This window comes from Pezoporus occidentalis, unplaced genomic scaffold (assembly GCF_034315485.1).
Source record: "Pezoporus occidentalis ecotype Australia unplaced genomic scaffold, CSIRO_AGI_Poc_V1 ctg140, whole genome shotgun sequence".
Taxonomy (NCBI): domain Eukaryota; kingdom Metazoa; phylum Chordata; class Aves; order Psittaciformes; family Psittacidae; genus Pezoporus; species Pezoporus occidentalis.
The window spans coordinates 37,614-56,970 of NW_026913210.1; the positions used below are offsets into that span (position 1 = coordinate 37,614).

Consider the following 19,357-nt stretch of genomic DNA (forward strand, 5'->3'; position numbering starts at 1 on the left):
CAGGGGCCCAAATCAGTTTATTTCAACTTACCTATAGGAAGGTAAGTCTAGTCAGTGCACCACAGGGTGGGAATCTGTGAGAAAATACGTTGAAGGTGATTTCACTTTGCTGTGGACAAGTGAGTCACCTGGGCCAGGCCATAGCTGTGCCTTCCAATATGTGCCCAAGACAGCTGAGCTGAATCAAAGAGGGAAACTGTTGCTTCTCTGCTGTGCCTCTTGGCCAAGAATGTGGTTTTCTCAGAGAGTGGCTGTCTTGGTCAGGCCTGCCCCAGCTACAGCATCAAAACCAAGCTTGAGGATGCACCTCAGTTGAAGCTGCAGTGCCTCTGGAGAGGTAAGGGTTAAATACAGGTGATGCAGTTCTAGGGTAATGGTTGGACTTGATAATCTTTTCCAACTAAGTTGATTCTGTGATTCTATGATTCTATCCTCTGAGGGGGAAGAAACACCTCCCTGTGGTGTGGAGACAGCTGGGCATACCGTGAGCCAGCCCCACTGAGTACCCCAATCTCAGCTCTTGGGAAGCCCAGGGCATGTGCTGATAATGGGAGCTGTGTGGGGCAGGGATGTGGATCTGGAATGTAACCCTGAAGTAACCCTGCAGCCTTGCTTCTCCATCCCTGCAGTTGGAAGTAGTCCTGCAGGGTGCTGCACCTGCAGGCCAGCTGCAGCAAGCTGGGCACGCTTTGGCTCCCCACAACACTTGGAGACCAGCTGGGTGACAGCTTCTCTCTTTTGTGAGTTAGAGCTGCATCCCTGTGGCCTCTCCATGCAGGTATATGAACCTATAGACTCCTGATTTGTGTAGGCACCATATGAGCTCTTCTAAAGCAGCATTTGTATCCTTTTGCCCAAGGCTAGCGCTTCCTTCCCTTCCAGCCTCAGCTAAGCTACATAATGTGATCACTCCAAAAGAGCAGCAGTTCCAGCACCATTTCACAGTTGTTTTGCAGTACAGCAAATAAAGCATAAAATCTCTCCAACTTGTGATACTGGAAATTGTCTTGTTTTGACCAGCCAGCTAGAAGGAAAAGCCTGTGCTTTTGGTAAGCAGTCTGATTGTCCCCAGCAAAGTAAGAGCAATTATCTAGTATTTACACCTTTATTGTTGATCAGTTATGGTAAATGCAGGAGGTCTGTATGTTTAGAGGTAGAAAAGAACTGTTATTTTTTGTGCCATACAATTCAGTGGTTTTGCACTGAGCTCAGTCTACTCCATAAAGTTTGTGGCTATTTAACCTGAGAATCTGAGTATTCTAAAGGAAACAGAAACTCTTGACCTGTAATCAAGCTGTACTTTGAGTCTCACCTTCTTTTTTTGTCTTTTCTTCCCTTTCCTTCCCCCTTTCATTCAAAGGATGAGAAGAATCAGGTGTTGATTACAAATGCTTGGCTGCAGATGGTGAGTAACCTATGTCAATAAGGAAAAACCTCTTTTCTAATAGCAAACTACTGAATGTGGTATCTTAGCCAAAAAGCAAGACTGATATATTTTTAACTTGTTTATAATGTGAAAAAAGCAGGCATCTTAAAATTCCTCTAGTGCTCCTTTTAGCACTGAGATGGGCAGACCTGTTGACCTTTGCAGCATTGTTAGGCCAGCAGATGTACGGGTTTAGTAACAAAGAGCCCAAAGATCGGGTCCCACCATAGCTGAAGAAGAGTTTCTTCAAGGGGCTCAAGGCCTTCTCCAAGGCCGGTGACAGGGACTCCTTGTGAAGGAGCCAAATGCCAGCAAGAGCCAGGCATCCTGCACTCATGGCTTCTGGAAAAATCCCCACCTCTGTCTGAAACGGGGAGCCAGGGCTGCCCCCGAGGAGGGCAGGGCACAAATATCCCCTGCACTTGCCACCAAACACAGCAGTGATGCAGCCATGCTGGACTACATGGAGACTGCTTGGGCTGGGCAGCGGGGTGGCCAGGTGTGGCAAGCAGCCCCTGCTAGCAGTGCTCAGGCACGTCATTGGGAAAACTGCTTTTCCTCCTGGTTTACAAACCTCATCCATAAATGTTCCCCCTTCCTCTTCTGAAACCTGCTGCAGTTGAGGCATGACCTGCACCAGTCATGCAGTATAAGCAAAACTGGTCTTCACTGAGGGGCTTTGGGTGAGAGAGTTTTCTGTCAGGTCTGCTGCTGGCCCTGTATGGTAGGTATGATCTTTCCTCATGGTGTGTAAACCAGTCTCCTTAATGGCTTGTGCTCAGTAAGGATGTAGTTCTGGAGGGAATAACCTGTGGGAGACTTGAATGATTGAACTAATTCTGCTTTGACTTCAGCGGCCAAAAACTGTCTCATGTTAATGGGTGCAACTGAACAGACTATTTCTTCCTCAGCTACCTATTGGGATTTGCAGTAGAAGTGAGTTATTTTCTATTGCAAAAACAAACCCAGGCCAACCTATAGGACTATAGACAAGAGCCTGTGGATGTCTTGACCCCTACAGAGGTGTTCTTCAGTTATAGCACTGATAACTGTTTCCCTTGCAGCCCTCCCACAGAGCTTTGCTGAAAGTCACAAAGTTCAGCATAAAAGCTGTACCAGCACCTTTCTTGAATTAACTGGGTTGAGTTGTAGGATAGGGCGTTAGAAACAACCCCTTAGGATTTAAAGTTCACTTGCCTACCTGTCCTAGCAAGGTGGTTATTAAAAGAGTCACCCAACCTTTGTAACGGATTAAATTATTTCCACCGAATAGGGACTTTCAGTCTGTAGTACCTGTATGATTGATGATACCAAAGTCATTCAAACCACCTCAGCTCAGAATCACCATGCCTCATGGGGATGCCTACTGCCAGTGTTTTGCCAGCCCGTCAGAAAAGGTTTGGGATGCCTGGCTTCAGGCCACAAGGTGGAGAGGTTAGACACTAAATTAAAATAAAGCTCACAGCATTCAATCATCACACTGTGGATTTCTCAGTATATGCTAATATTTCATAATAATTAAAGTCTAGAATAAAACTATTATCATAATACTGCTATTACTACTAGAAAATCCATTCTGTTCCCATAATATTCCAGACAGCTCTGAAGACTTTTACCAGCTCATATAATCTGATGTATGTATTTGCCAACAGTACTGGGTTGATGTTTACTTGTCTTGGGATCAGTATGAATACCCGGGGGTGCAGAACTTGCGATTTCCAGCCGACCAGATTTGGGTACCAGACATTCTTCTGTATAACAGGTAAGCAAGATGTGCAGCAGCTGGTGAAAGCCTAGAACTAGACCATTTGATGCTGAATATTGACCATGCTTCACTGATATTTTGGGGCTTTTGCAATCTGGGGATTTGGCTTTTACTCTAGAAATAGTAGCAATAAAAGCAAACAAGCACCCACTAATAGATTTTTCTAATAGCCAATAGAAGTCTTCCTTGATGTAGCTCTGCAGATGTCTTCTTTACCTTTTTCCCAGTGAACACAGAAAACAATCCGTATTCTTCTTATAATTACCATGGCTCTCGTGGAAAGTTATTATCAGGTATCTTCTATAGTGTGCCTGCTTGAACTAAACAAACTTGATTTTCTTCCCTCTTTCCTCATCACTCATATTTTATAAATCTCACCATCATTCCTGTTCTTCTCCGAACACTGTAATCTGTTTTTCCTCCTCCACAACTGAATCCAGGTCTTTAGCCAGCACTTCTGCAGTGTTGAATAGAGTGGAAGCTCTCTAGATAGATGTTTCTTTAATGCTTTCCAGGAAGAGGGCATTTGGGTTTTGCTTTGACTAACAGCTTAATTTTGGACTTTTTGATCTATCACAAACTCCAGACATTGTACTTCAACCTTGCTGCCTTACTAGATTTTCACTGATCTGCCCTTCTCTGGGAGTTTCAAGGGTAAAGCTTTCTAACCATCCAGACTGAATTTCATTCTGTTTGTTTCCCCAGTTCACCAAGATCCATTTTACATTCTAAGGCTCATGAGAAGATATCCAAAGGAGTCTTAGAGTGACCTGGATTGCTTAAGTGTTCTTCTTCAGCTTTACTCTTCACAGTCTCTTTATTCCTTTTCAGTCTTCAAAAAGGAGGCATATAGCTTGGTCCATATTACATTAGAAGGACATGATGTAGCAAAAGCTCTCTGAAGTTCAGATAGATCACCTGCTTCCTCTTGCTCAGTCAGTTAGAAAAGTGGATAGATTTGATGCAGTTGACCCTTGGCAAATCTGTGCCAGCTGTTTTCACCTCATGAGCTTTGAAGTTAGGTTGATATGTCTATAATTTCACCTTCAAAAAAAATAAATCCAAATTCTCTTTGATCTTTCTTCATTCACTGAGCCCTTCCATATTCTCCACGAGCTCTCACAGATAATTGTTAATGCTTCAGAGGGTATTTCGGTCAGTGTCTTCAGTTCTCAAGAGTAAATTTTGTCAGCCCTGCCAACTGGAATCTGTCTTATCTGCATTTCTTTAGCCTATTCCTCCCCTATTCCGCTCTGAACTCCTTCCACTGTATGAGAATTAATTGTGAGCCACAGCTTGTGAAGAGTAAAGCATAGAGAGTAAAGGAGACTGCAGTTGTCTGCGCACTCGTTTCCTTTCCTCCCACAGCAAGGAAAGGATCTATGTGGTCCTTTTTGTTTTCCTGATTTCCCTGCATTTTTAAATAACTTTCTTGCTGCTTTTCATGTCTTTTCATAGTTATTACTCATTCTGCGCTTAGCCTTTTCGATTTTATCCCCTTTGCTTTGTGCTGGGGACAATACTGAGGACCGAGAACTCAGTATTAATGGAATAAAAAGGAGGTCATAGGAGGAACAGAGGGTCTGAATTTTCTACAGCTAGTTGTGAGGGTGTGTAAGGTGCAGGCTGTGTCATGCAACAGCAGTGATAGGCAAGGCTCTTACACCATCAGCCTGTAGGGGAGCCCACTTTAGTTAAACTCTTCTCAAGAGACCTTCTGGAGCAAGTCTCCAGGCCTGCTCCCTTGAAGAATTCTTGTCTTTGCCTGGCTCATTACTCCCCTGTTTTACTCATAATTGCTGGAACTGTAAAGAAATTATCTTTTTTTGGTCCCTTTCACCTAGTTTCTCCTCTTAGAGTCTCAATCTCTTCCTACAAGCCCCAGCGCCTTCCTCCACTGCTGGAAGCAAACCCGTGGCTCTCTGCATCCTGAAAGACTGCAGAATTGTTGTCTTAGGCCACTATTACTCTTGCAAAAGGTATCTGGATAACAGATAACTTGATTTTCACTGTAGCTGCCTGATTCTGACAGAAGCCCCAGAAAAGCCATATCATCCTGGCTCTCTAGTCTTAGGATACAGATACTGTGACACCTTTGCTCCTTTCCCTTCTGTGTTTTCTCCGAGACATCAAGCAACTTTGCTTTTCATTTCTTTGCGGACATTGCAGCATGGAACCATCACACCTGAGAGCAGGCCAACAGTATCTATGAGAAGCTGAGATACTGATCGAGGGTGGACATGTCACCCAGGTGTAAGACCTTAGTTCAGTCTGTGCATAAAATTCAGCCAAAACGTTGTTTTTATGCTGACAGTTACTACATCTTAACTGAAACATCAGCTTGATTTTTGTTTGTTTTGTTTATACTCTGTTATAGTGCAGATGAAAGATTTGATGCGACATTTCACACAAATGTGCTGGTGAATTACTCTGGATCCTGCCAGTATATACCCCCAGGTAAGTAGGACGCAGAAAGCATTTGTTTACTTTAAGTCAAATAAATACAAGAAGTTTTTCTTCATGAATGAAACCAAGGTGTTTAGAAGCAGTCTGTGGAAATTTTGCAAGCTATATAATTATGGGACATAGTGATATAATTTATATCCATTATTAGTGGTGTATTTCCACTTCACAAATCAATAGATTACTCTCCTAAGCAGTTTGCTTAGAACATTAAGAGACCCAGTTGAGGTGTTGTCTAAAACAAAGTAGTGTGCACTCTCACATCGTGTTTTATGTGTAATTCACTTAGTTCTTTCTTGAGAGTGGAAAGGCGTGTGACCACAGGAATGAAATTGACATGTACCAGAGAAGAGACTTCTCCATCCCTCTAGGTAAGGAGGCGATGCAGAGGTTGCCTATGTAGGCTGATCTAGTATCCTGCTCATCTCTTGGTGAGCTACAAACTTCATGGTGAAGAATTCGTTACTTAAGAACCAAAAGAAAGAGTAAACAGAAAAAGTAATAAAGGAAATCTGTTGTATAAAATACAGGAAATCCTTTGTTACAGTGATTTAACTGCTGCCAAAAATCTGCAAAATTTTGGAAGAAAAAGGTTTATAATCAGCCTGCTGACGACAAGGACTCACAGAAGCAGCTAGATTAATCAAGACACCGAAAACCATGGAAGAGTGGAAAAAATGTTTTTTCCAAAGCTTCATGAAAGTTTTATTTCCCATGACTCTAAGAACAGGCTGTACTCATTGTTGTTCTCAATTAGAGAAAAAAGATAGTTGGAGGAAAAGAAAGCACAAGAAGGGAACAACAGTCTGCTGTTAAGGAAAAGATCACAGCCAAAATTCAGGAGAAGCTGTGATCAGAGCCTCCATGTAGCCCATCCGAAAATGGCCATGATGGTGGAAGTCTTACCTCCCAGATTCTGAAGAGAAAAATCAAAGGAAACCCAGCCATCCCAGATCAGGAACATAGTCTTACACACATGGTTATGCCACAGTGCCCTGTGCTTTTGCAGCAGAAGGCAAAGTCAGTATTCAGGGATCTCTGTTTTGGAGATTTTATCTTCAGAAGGCACAGCTCAAGAACTTACTGTAAAACACCAAACTCTGATCAGTTAGATGACTTGGAGCTGGGACTCGCATTAGCTGGTGTTTTAGGGAGCATACAGACACAATAACTGCAAATATGAAGGCTAGGTGCAGTACTGGTGATAATTTTCCAACAAAGCAGAGCTGCCTTTCCTCACGCAGTGCCTCTGAACTGGCCAGCATGCAGTGAGCTGATGAGGTAAGGTGAAGGCCTACAAAGGTGAGGGTTTGCAGGCATGACCTCTGTACTTTGCCACCAGCTGCCAGTGTTACAGACTGCGCAGATCATCTCCCCACTCTCCAAGCCCTCCATACTCCTGGACAACTGAGGAAGTCCCACAGCTGCAGCTCTGGCCCCACAAATAAAGGTTGAAGCATCAATTAGGGTTTTTTTTTTTGTTCTCTCAGCTGAATTAAAAAAAAAACAAACCAAAAAATAGATTGCAACAATAAACAAGTATTCATCTCTTAAGCTGCTTAAAATGTCACATGAAATAATGACAGTGGACTAGGCATATCCAGAGTAAAATTCAAGGTTAACATACAGAAGACAATGCCAGCACTGAATGAGCTTTAGCATAGCATGTATTTTCAAGGGACTGTGGGTATAATGCAGGGTTTAATACAGAGCTCCTTTCAAAGAACTTGTCATAGAACTTGCAGCCAGAGTGTGTAGTCGACATCCATGTAGTCTTAGCTTCTGTCAGGCCCTGCAGCACTGACTGTGATCTGCTGGGTACAGCCAGCATTAGAAGACAGGCTGGGCTGCTCCTGAGTGGCAAGAATGTCCTGGGCAGCCTTCCTCAAGGATGCAGTGAAAGAGAGAGGGATCTTCTTGGATACCCTAGGAAAGAAGGTTATTCCACCCATGGCAGCATCTTCTGCCTGCGCTAGTTGTTTGATTACATTGTGACTACATCAGACAGACTTTTGGAGAGCAAAGTTGCTCACAGTCGATCAGACAGATAAGGGTAGAAATTAATTACACCCTGCACATGCTTGCTTCTGCCTGATTTCTATTCACAGGCATTTTGAAGAGCACATGTTACATTGACGTCCGCTGGTTCCCCTTTGATGTGCAGAAGTGTGATCTGAAGTTTGGCTCCTGGACTCACAGTGGCTGGTTGATTGACCTGCAGATGCTCGAGGCAGATATTTCCAACTACATCTCAAATGGAGAATGGGATTTAGTGGGTAAATCATCTGGCCTAAAAATTTTTAGTAATCCCAATTTTCAAAGGCAACCCCCAAATATATAGAAATGGTCAATCCCACTGGGACATGAAATGCAGATATTTAAAAAAGAGAAAAAAAAATCACAAATCAGAGACATCTTTTTAGCTGCATTTATTGAACTGTGTCTGAAAAGGCTGTGATCTGAAGCAATTGCATGCAGCTGAGTACATAATGAAATCTACTGGTCCTGATGCATCTGAACGGTATATCTAAACTTGGATGCCTCATGTAGATGCATGGAACACTACTGTCACATCTATTCTAACATGTCAGCCAAAAATTGATTGGTGTTAATCCCACTATTTCAGCAAAATTGGAATAAACATTTAGAGAGATGGATCTCTGTCACCCCCAAAACCATCAAAGTGTCTACCAGTACATAATAACTGCAAATAACTGCAGTTCTGTATGTTTCTATTCCCTTCTGTGCTTTAGAGAATACCTGTTTTTTTAAAAGATAAACCTATGCCCAGAACTAGTTATTCAAGGTCTGGGCATAGAACTTGCAAGCTCATATTCAGTGTGAGCTCCTAGTGAGTTACTTTGAGCTCATTTATGTAGCTGCAAGTCAGAAGCAGTATCAATGGATAGAGCTTAGGCCACTCTGAGAAAAGCTTGCAGAAGACGCACATCATCTTCTGTCTGGATATGCAGACAAGGATATAACTGACTAACTGCATGCAGTAGTTTTACCTTTCAGGGCATTTGAGAAATAATACAATAAGAAACATCACTGGTATTCAGTTTCATGAGAAGATGAAGGACTCTGTAGGGAAGTTCCACTAAAGTGCATCCACTTTAAAACACTCCTGACTTTACAGTGCTCCTTTATGGTGCATGAGGCACATTGCCTTTTGTCCTCTTTAATCTATTAATACATGTATGCATCATTGGCTGCAAGTGTTAGAAAAATTACTTCTGCCTGGTAACTTTTCTCTCTTACTAATTGCTACAGGACACTTAAAAGCACTCTTCTATGCACAGTGTGTGTTGGAGGTGCTGCACATTGGCTCATAAACCATCAGTTCTTGGCCCATTTTAAGGAGATACCTGGTAGTCATGCTTCTCTTCCTACTCTGATCTCTTTCCCTGTAGGTGTCCCAGGCAAGAGGAATGAGATGTACTATGAATGCTGTAAAGAACCATACCCAGACGTGACGTATACCATCACCATGCGTCGACGAACGCTCTACTATGGCTTGAACCTACTCATTCCTTGCGTTCTCATATCTGGCTTGGCACTACTTGTGTTCCTTTTGCCAGCTGATTCAGGGGAGAAAATTTCTTTAGGTAAGTGCTAAAGGATTAATTTCTTTCATAAGTGCTTCCTATGAAACGGAAAGTACCTCATGGTGCTTGATGAATAAAGATTTCCCTTCAGGAGCAACAGAAGCACTTGTATGGTTGCAGAAACCAGGGGAACAGCTTTCTGTTATGGCAATCATACAACCTGTGCTAAACACTTGTAAAATTTTTTGGATTTTACCGTGGAATGAGGCAGAATTTGTCCCTGGCACGGGCAACAGTGATAGTACTCTTTCAATTCCTGTTGTTCTGTCTTTATCATGTTTCAATGTATTTCACAGCTGGTTAACTCTTTCTGAGACAAGACATACTAAGACACAGAGAGTGAAGGGGTGTGAGCAGCAGCAGCTGAACATTGGGTTTTCACCTCCAAGTTCAGCTCCGAAACCACCAAGCCATGAGCCTCCACGAACGCAAAGCAGTGACAGCCAAGGAAGGGCTAAATGAGATTTACTGTTGTGTGTGTTGATAAAGACAGGAGGGGTGCTTCAAAGAGAAGATGGGGAGATGTGTAAATACACAAGACTGGCTCAGGTTAGACCTTAGGAGTCAATTGTGCACCTTTCAGGACAGAGACCTTTAAATCATACGAAGTGCCCTCAGTGTTAGCAGAACAATGAGGGATCTGAGCAGCCTGTCTTACAAGAAGTAAAACAGGCTATGGAGGATACAATTGCTGTCTATGAAACTTAAGATGGAGACAAGGAAAAGTGTTATTTGAGCTGACGTACAATGCTGACAAAAAAAAATAGGATATGATGTTCTTGCATTGACCTTGTGATTTCTCAGTACCATGACAGTTACATTTAGCAACCATCTTTCTAGGTAGAACAAACAAAGAGCTTCTTTTAAAATAGGCTACAGCTCTTTGGAGAGTGTTCTGTAAGATACAATATCCAAAACCTGGAGTCATGTCTGTGCAAATCTCTCCTAGCCTTTAATAGCCATCTGGGCTTTGTTTGCACTATTCTTTGGAAAGGCAATATAATTTACCAGTTCTGCAAGCTTCATTTCACTTGGCAGGAAAGATTTCTCCTTTACTTAAAGAGGAGAAAAGGTTTGGGTGTAATTAAGAAAAGTGAAAAGACAGCAGATGAAGTTGCATCCAAAAATGCTCTCGCTTTGTGGAAGTTCTTATCTTCACTGACAGATGTGAAGTCATGGGTTTGGCTTAGCTGCAGATCAGGACAAGGTTATATTTAACAGCAAAGACATCAGAGTAGCAGCTGCAGAATTCACGTTTCTCATCCTTTCCCTCTATGTTCACTCCCGGAAGGTATCACTGTCCTGCTTTCCCTGACTGTATTCATGCTGCTTGTGGCTGAGATCATGCCTGCAACTTCTGACTCAGTCCCACTAATAGGTAAGTTGATTTCTTGTGTTCTATGCACAATGTATGATGCTTCTCAAGAGTTGTTCAAAGCCTACTTGAGGACTGACTCTTTTTGTTACTATAGTTTTGTATTTCAACAATATCAGGGGTAAATCTCTGCCTGGCCTTTACTGCTTGCGTGTATGAAAAGAGGCTACATGAGGGATACAGAAAGGCTCTGGAAATAATCAGATAAGATGGTAATTGCAAGGATCGAGGGGACACAGAATCAACACGCAATGTGGAGGTTTGGGTAACTAAAGCACAAAGCCAACACCTCCAGTGCACAGGCACGAGTGGGATACTGGAATAGTACTCAGCCCTAGCATAGTACTCAGACTTAGCTCTGGATTCACTGAGTCTGTCCATAAAGTCCCTTCAGCAGCACTTTGAATGAAGCTGTGTTGATCCCAGTGCTGCTGGCTGGAGAAAATTTACCTGTCTTCTTCAGCATCGACTGCCTTCCCTGCTGTTATGTATCACTTCCCTGCCTGCTCCCCTCTCCTTCTTTTCTCTTTCCAGGAAAAGCAACTCAGGATACTACAGTCAAAATTGAAATATATCACTGGAGAATTTTTAACATGTACTGAAAACTATTGGATAGATTATCATCTTGAGATGTGGGCCAGACAGGCATTATAACATCCTCTGTTTTCATAGGAACATCCCTTTACCCTAGTTTCATGGAGCCTCAGTTTCTCAACTGTGAACTGAAGAAAACATTTTTCCCTAAACTCATAACAGAATAGAGAGAATAAACCTGTTCTTGTTTACAAAATAAAGAAGTAGGAATACCATAGGAAAACTCAGAACCTATTTAAGTATCATTTCCTGAGCTAAGGTCTATCTTTGTGTACAAATCATTACTAAAGTACACATTCTGGACAGTAGAAATGAACAAAATATTCAACAATATATCTAGCTGCTGATGCAAGGTGCACTTCACCATTGTGTAATTAAAACCCCTCACAAGTTACATGTAAGACAAAAGGGCATTTAACTCAGATAACTTCATGAATTAAAATCCCAGACCTAACTTTTGGGGAGGAGGTTGTTTATGCAACAGTACGGGCAACAATGACTATAGGCAAGAGTTTCTGAAAGCCTCTTACTGACAGTCAGCAGGACTATAGCCTCTGACTCATTCAGGAACTTCCAAAAAACTAACAAAACTTCTCTCTGACATGCACCGAGGACTCCACAGAGGCAGATACAATTTTAAAAGAAACTTTGTGTGCAGGGAGGACACATAAGCCATCTTGGCCCAGCCTTCACACAATTTTGATTTGGGTAATATGTAACAAAAGTAATTTGGAATGAGTAAAGAAATGCGTATGCCCTATTCCCAGTCCACTAGCCTTAACCAGACCAGTTTATACTGGTACAATCCCCTTCCACAGAAGGTAAGATTTGTACCAAGAAAATCTATGAATAGTTATGTCACATTGCAGACTTTGGTTCTGTAATAAGAGATTAAATTCCACTTATCACAGCATAGCCATGTGAACACCTATAAGGAAAAGATGAGGGGCAGTAGTGTTGGGGACCTCTGTTGCATTAAGTCCCCCTTCTCCAGGTGAATATTGGCTCAGCTATTAGGACCTCTCACATCTTTTCCCTCTTTCTGGATCTCAGTCAAGGATGGTGATAACCTATTCAGAAGTATGCTTTGTTGACTGCTTGTATTGTTGAAAGTTATTTCCTTATGCCCAAATAATTAGAGCATATAAAATGTATTAGAAATGCACCTCTCAAAGTTGTCATTTAGGTCAAACACAGTCTGTTTCTTTCATCTGTTCATTAGACAAATTTTCTATTGTGAAATGCTGCAAAAGAATAATCCTTGCACATGGATGCTTCATAACACCCTGGAGATTGACTGCGGGTATTCAGATGAGGGATGTCTAAAAAAGTCTTGTGGCTACTGTCATCTGATGCTTCCCTGTTACAGCCCAGAAGAAAACTAAACCCTCACACACTGGAGTGTGCTCAGCCTCCGTGCTTTGAAACTCAACAATACCGTTGCAATGGAATCTCTTGTTTCATAGGATCACAAGATAGTTCAGGGTATAAAGGACCTCAGAAGTGGAAGACTGTGTCAAAAGCCTTTCTGAATTTGATATTAATGAGATCTACTGCTCTCCTCTTATCTGCAAATATTGCTATTTTATTGTAGAAGACAATCATGTTGGTCAGACATGATTTAACCTTGACAAATGGAGGCTGACTGCTCCCAGTCACCACTTTCTCCCTCAAGTGTCCAGAAATGTTCCCCAAGGATTTGCTTCCTGATTTATCCAGTGACCAGAGTCAGAAAGACAGAGCTGTAGTTCTCTGGATTGTCATTTTGGACTTTCTTGAAGATGGATACAACATCTGTCTTTCTCCAGTTGTCAGGGATCTTACCCCACCTCCATGACCTTGCAAGGACACCCTTAGGACTCTTCGTGACACCTAGATGATCCCATGCACTTCTTCAGGTTCAGATCTCACAGTCAATCCTTGACTCCATCCTGATCCACTGGTGGTTGTTTTCCCATTCCTTTAACCATGTCGCTAAGTATAGAGACATAGGAGACCTTGGTGGTGAAAACTGTACACACTGTCTTCACTGTATCTCTGTCCACTGCCACTAGATCATCCTCTCCACTCAGCAGCAAGCCCATATTTTGCTTGTTCAGCTCTGTACTGTTTGTGTAGTGGTAGAAACTCTTCCTGTTCCCCTTGACTCCCTTGGCAGTCTCAGCTCCTGAGCTATATAACATTCCTAACACCAATGCACAGGCATTTCATTTTGCAGCCTGTCCCTCCTTCCTGCATACCACTTTTTCTGCACTGGAGCTTCACCATGAGCTCCCAGTTTAGCTATGCTTGTGTCCTGACGTGCTTGCTTGTTTCTCTAAGTAATAGAACGGACTTTTCTTGCAGTTTGAGGCTGCTGTACTTTAAGCCCTTGAAGTATTCTTGTGCCACTTTATCTTTCAGGGCTTCCTCCAGTGGGATCCCAGGTACTAGTTCCTCAAAAAAATTGAAGTCTGTTCACATGAAGTCCAAGGTCTATACTCTGCCATTTGAATTCCTCACTCCCTTCATGATCTTGAACTCCCACTTTTCATAATAACTATTCTGAGGCTGCCATTGATTATCATGTTGCCAAACAGTTCTTCATTGGTAGCGAAGAACAGAGCCAGTTGTGCACCACATCTGATTGGCCTGTCCTGTCCTTTTATCGAGTATTATTGCTTACATCCTTCAGAAATCTTTGACTGTTTGCATTACACTGTGTTGCCTTTTCAGCAGACATCAAGGAGATCCAAGTCTCCTGTGGCAACCAGGATCTGTGATACGGAGACTTCCCTTAGTTGTTTTAAGAAAGTCCCATCCCTATATCCACTGTGTTTGGAGAATGCAATACCACCACAGCTTCACTCTCACTGAAGAGCTCTTCACTGAACCTGACCTACAAGCTGCATTCATCCATTCCATAGAGGGGCCCTTCACATCAAAGTGGCTCCTTCACATAGAGGGCAGCCCACGCTGTCTTTGTTGCCTGCTCCTCCTAAAAAGCTTGTAGCTATGCATCAGAGCATTCAGGTAATGAGAGATGTTCCTTCACGTCTCAGTTGTCTCAGCAGTATTACTGTTTCATGACCATACACAGAGTTCCAGTTGTTCCTGCATATTTAACAGACTCTGGAGGTAAGCCCATCCATGTTGTTGTCACCATCCTGAGGTCATTCTTCCTCTGGCTGCCCAGCACCATTTTTTTTCCATCCTTGTCCACTGTTTCTCCATTTAAATTTGGGTTGTAGTCTCCCTTCCACAGCATTCCTAGTTTAAAGCCCTGCTTCTAAGTCATTGCTCCACTCCAAATAGCAAAGGAAAGCTAGTCAAATATGACACCAAGAAAAGAACTACCTTCTGAGATCGGTAAATTTGCAAAGAAATGTTGAAATCATATCCCAGTTCTTCTCAGTTAAGGCCACTCTCCCTTGACTTCAACTTACATTTACAATAAATGAAGCACCTCTCAGCCTAAATAATCACAAGGAGGCAGGTGGGGCAAGACACTTGCTTTTTTTCTACCTCTCTGCAAAGTGGCTCTCCTCTTCCTTGGTATGCCCTCTGCATTGTCTGTGTGTTCTTAACACTGCCCAGAGCAGAGAATCTTTCATTCCACATGTCTAACTTGCCCACACAAGGGACTCCAATTTCTATGTAGTCTACTGACTGTTATGTTAATACAGGTTAAAACCAACCAAATTACTTTCTGTAAAGAACAGATTAAAAAGTTTGGCCTAAAAATCAACAGCAGGCTAATCAACACCTTTGGACACCAGAACTCAGCTTTCTTGGGGCTTGCATTCACATCAGTGACTAGCTACTCCTTGCCTCGCAAAATGTCTGCACTAGGAGCACCTCCCTTTTGGGGGAAACAAGATATTTCCGAAGCCCATGCATGTGTGCAAAGCGCTGTAATCTTTCAAAAGTTAAATCCTGCCTTTCTGCAAACTCATATGTGATGCTGAAAAAAGGAGAAGTCTGGGAACCAGAGCAAAGATACCTATTTCTGTTTAAAACATTAACAACCCATAGCAGCAGAAATCAGCTCAGCCATTTTGATCAGAAGCATTAAAGTCCCAGGATAGCTACAAACACAAGAGTTTGGCCAGAATCCACCACAAGGTGACTATATGAACAAGGCTTGTTTCACTACAGGGTCCTGGAGTTCCCTCCTGGCACTTAAAATCTCTGGAGTGCAGCTCCAAAAAGGCTTTCAGACCATGACTATAGAGAAGCAGATGTGTCCTAAACTCACCCTTCCTAGTATAGATTAATCATGCCTTGCAGAAGCGTGTCTGCCTGCACTCGTGATTTGACTTACTTTTGATTTCTCTCCTTAAAAATACTTTTATCAAGAGTCTATAGGTAGGAAGCTGGAGTTCATTACTTGAAGAAAGGCTATAGAATAATGCAGAGAACTCCAGATGTGTTGCACGCCTGAAACTACTGGTCTGAGTGTACTAATCCCTAGGCAAAATTATAAACCCCGTGCAATACAGCTCAGGTACACTACAGCAATTGTTCTTTCTGCTTCTAAAAACCTGTGCAATTATGCATTTATTTGTTTAACACTACAGATGCATGTAATTTTATGGGAACTTGATGAGCCTTTCTGGCCGTACCATGTAACACTGTTGCACTTAGTCTAGCGCGTTAAGTAAGAGGGCGTATCCATGTCCCACTTTGTTGATTTCCTGGTTCCATGACCAAATCAAAATGAAACAAATACTGTTATTTTAATTAGAGCTCTGTACAAGCTGAGGTCCCGCCCATTGAAACAAAAGGCTTAGGTAATTCACTTGAGAAGTCCATTTGAGGTATTTTGATCTCAACTGGAAGGCTTTTTTTTTATTTCTGTAAAGACAATATGATCCATGTAAATAGCACTGTATAATCAGATCTGGTTTTGATAGTGGTTTTATGACCATCTCTGAAGAAAGAATGAGTTCCTTCCTGTCCTGGGTTTAGCAGTAGCAGTCAATTTTTCTCCTTCTTAGTAGCTGGTGAGGTGCTGTGTTTTGACTTTCATCCTGGGAGCAGAGCTGTTAACACTGATGTTTTTAGTTGTTGCTAAGTAATGTTTAAACAAGGACTTTGTGAGTGTCATGCTCTGCCAGGGAGAAGGGGAGGATGGGAGGAAGCAGAGACAGGACACCTGACCCAAACTAGCCAAAGAGGTATTCCATACCACAGAATGTCATGCCCAGGGAAGTAACTGGGAGTTATCCGCAAGGGCACTCGCTGTCTCCTGGGTCGGACTTGTTCCAGCAGGTGGTATTGTATTCTCTTCCCATGTTATTTTCTTTTATCATTATTATTATTGGTGGTAGCACTAGTGGTTTGTGTTATACCTTAGTTACTGAACTGTTCTTATCTCAGCCCGTGGGAGTTACATTCTTTCGATTCTCTCTGCCATCCCTCTGGGAGGGAGCAGGGTTGGAGGTGGGGAGGGGGGGAGTAGAAACTGTGTAGCTGACTGGCTTTAAACCACGACACTTCCTTAGGCAAGACACATGCCTGAATTAATTTTTTTTTAAAGAGTATTCTGCCTCCCTGTTTCCAGTTTCAATATCCCTGACCCATTTCATTAAACTCTGTTTTACATTTGAAAGCAACCTTGTAATTAAGGCTAGGAAATCATGCATTAAGAACAAGTTCATGATAAGGAATCATGTTAAGGAACATGACTTAACATGTCCACTCCTCTCTTCTCTCTGAGAAGCCCCACCTCCATCCACCTATATCCACCTTGCTCTCACCTCTTTTTTACTCTGCTGCAGTCCCACCAGTGTGGGAGCAAGGTGACACAGTACAGAGAAAGACCCTAAAATGCTTACTTTGAAAATCCCCCCCAGCTCTGCACTCCTGTATTGGTCCAAAAATAACTGCAGTCTGTGATTTCAACCCCCGGTGGCACAGAAAGTACAGTCATGCACAGAAACAGCTAGGAGCACCCAACATAGGACACTTTCAGCTTGAGACCAAAGCTGCCAGAAGCTCCAGTCCCTCCCTTCACCCCAGCCAGGGCTCTGAGAAAGTGTCACTTTCAAAGTACTTTGTCAACACAGCTAAGGTTTGCCTCTGCCCCAAAGCCACATCTTTACATGAAACATTCAGACCTCAGGCCGGTCAGGTGATTTGTTTCTACCATAAACACTTTCTATACCTGGAAACTCAAAGCATCCACTTGCACAGAAGTGCTTAGTAATTCTGATTTTTTTTTTCCATGCCCAAATAACTCCTAAATACTGCAAATTATTATTGCCTTCCAGCTCTCTCCAAAACATCACCATTGGGTTTGGATCAAGACTCTGTATTTTGCTCTGAAAGGAGTTTTGTAGCAGAAAGCATGGAACACCTGAAAGCTGGTGTGTGCAAAGTGTTTGAAAGGGGAACGTGGACTTATGAATATGAGGAACTTGCTTCCCATGATTAACATCCATGTGATGCTTGACATCTTGGCAAGATGTATAAAATAGTGCACACTAAAATTAAGTTGACTTGACCTCCAGGTAACAAACCTGCATTTCTTTCTTCTTCTGTTGAGCTCCTTTGCTTCTTTAAAAGCCACACTTACTTGCTGCTTAGGGCTCTACTATCATCACTTACTTGCAGCTTGCCCCTCCTTGCCATTCGTTATCATGCCTACATTATTTCAGTAAGAATGAAAGTTTTAGGCTGTGAATAAGTATGTTGGCAGCAGATGCTTCAAGTGATTTCTTGCAGATAGTCATACAGCAAGTGAAGCTGCAAATTGTTAAGACAAGGAAGCAATGTGGTGTTTGCCACCTCCAGGAGTTACAGATTGCTTAAATTAGGAGCATAAGGCATTAGTGGTTCTGACTAGAGAGAGAAAATGAGATTAATCTCCTGTTACATCTTCTGTCATCTGCTTGTATGCTCTCAGCTGCTGCCACTTCACTGTCTCTTTTTGATTTTGTGGAGTGCTTTCCCCCTCTCTGTTTCATGTTCATGTCTAGTATCTCGCTGGTGGCAGGACCCTGCTCAAGTTCTTAAGTGAAACAGAAGTTCTCATTTGCAGCAGCTGTTATTTTCATGCCTATGATCAAAGGCGCTTTTCCCCAAGCCATGAGTCCTGGATGCTTTTTCAGTATTGAAAAAAAAAAAAAACAGTTTTACTTTTCAAACACGCACTTCTGTTCTTCAAAAGCATGTGAGAGGGGACGAGTTTGAAAACACAACAAAAACACTTTCCCTATGCCCTCTATAAGTACCATAACTAAAAGAAAGACACAGCATCCAATCCTGAAGTCTTTCACTCTTTTAAGACAGAAGGTCCAAAAATGGTACTGGAGGCCCCTCAAGTTATGAATTGCAAGTCATTGCCATCCTTTTGATATAGGCAATGTCTGAAGTTGCCTGCAAGAACAAATAGCTGTTGTCAGTGATTCAACCGAGCATCCCAAAGAGCTTTTCCATTCACATATACAAAGCAGCATGCAGGTTCAAAAACACATGAATAGGTTCTAGCAGTGTACGGTGCAGACCTCGGTATCCTTGGGGCATGTCTCTGTGTAAAGTTAGGGATATTGAGGGGCTCCAAACAAAGGTCTTCTGGTTCCTTGTGCTGGCCTGTGGCAGCTGTCCAGGGCAGAGGGTATGAGCCAGGGCATAGAGCAATGAGGCAGTTCCCCTCCAGGAGAGGTCTGTCCCTTCCCAGCTGTGCCTCAGAGTAGCTGACATACAGCAACAAGGTCCCTGTTCTTTCAAATACACTGGAGTCTGGAATTTCAAATGCTCTTTCAAATACAGTGAAGTTCCTTACATTGCCCATGGTGAAGAAATTTGTAAAGCATACAAGCTGACCCATCCATACCAGGAATGATCTACCAGTAGCTCTTAAGTAGGATACAGAGAGATGCTTAGTGAAAGTTGCTGAGCATTTCCCTTCTGCAGTTTAAATGAAGTTTCTTTGTAAAATCAGATTTGCATTTACCCCTGCAAACAGACACATGGGGTAGGACTTTGTGGGAGCAGCAGCTTCAAAGCCTTAACTGCATAACTGCTGTAGGCTTTTAAGATGGACTGAAAATATTGGCAAAAAAAAAGTCTGGTGGCTGGTCTGTGGCTGCCACTTGGGACACCAAAGCTCAGTACTTACTCCACTGCTTGTCTCCCATGCC

General features: G+C 42.6%; 1 protein-coding gene across 2 annotated transcripts in view; it reads left to right on the forward strand.

Annotated features, from left to right (window-relative positions):
• The window catches only part of LOC134159117 (neuronal acetylcholine receptor subunit alpha-7-like), a 56,139-nt gene that overhangs the window by 28,486 nt on the left and 8,296 nt on the right, over positions 1-19,357 (forward strand). The window contains exons 1-7 of one of the 2 annotated variants that reach the window (XM_062609729.1): positions 655-778; positions 1,361-1,405; positions 3,079-3,188; positions 5,569-5,648; positions 7,763-7,930; positions 9,068-9,262; positions 10,554-10,640. In XM_062609729.1, coding sequence (XP_062465713.1) covers positions 773-778; positions 1,361-1,405; positions 3,079-3,188; positions 5,569-5,648; positions 7,763-7,930; positions 9,068-9,262; positions 10,554-10,640 — 691 coding nt within the window. In that variant the 5' untranslated portion in view covers positions 655-772. Of the gene's footprint in view, positions 1-654; positions 779-1,360; positions 1,406-3,078; positions 3,189-5,568; positions 5,649-7,762; positions 7,931-9,067; positions 9,263-10,553; positions 10,641-19,357 lie in introns of those variants that run through there. The other variant, XM_062609728.1, reaches the window with a different exon arrangement.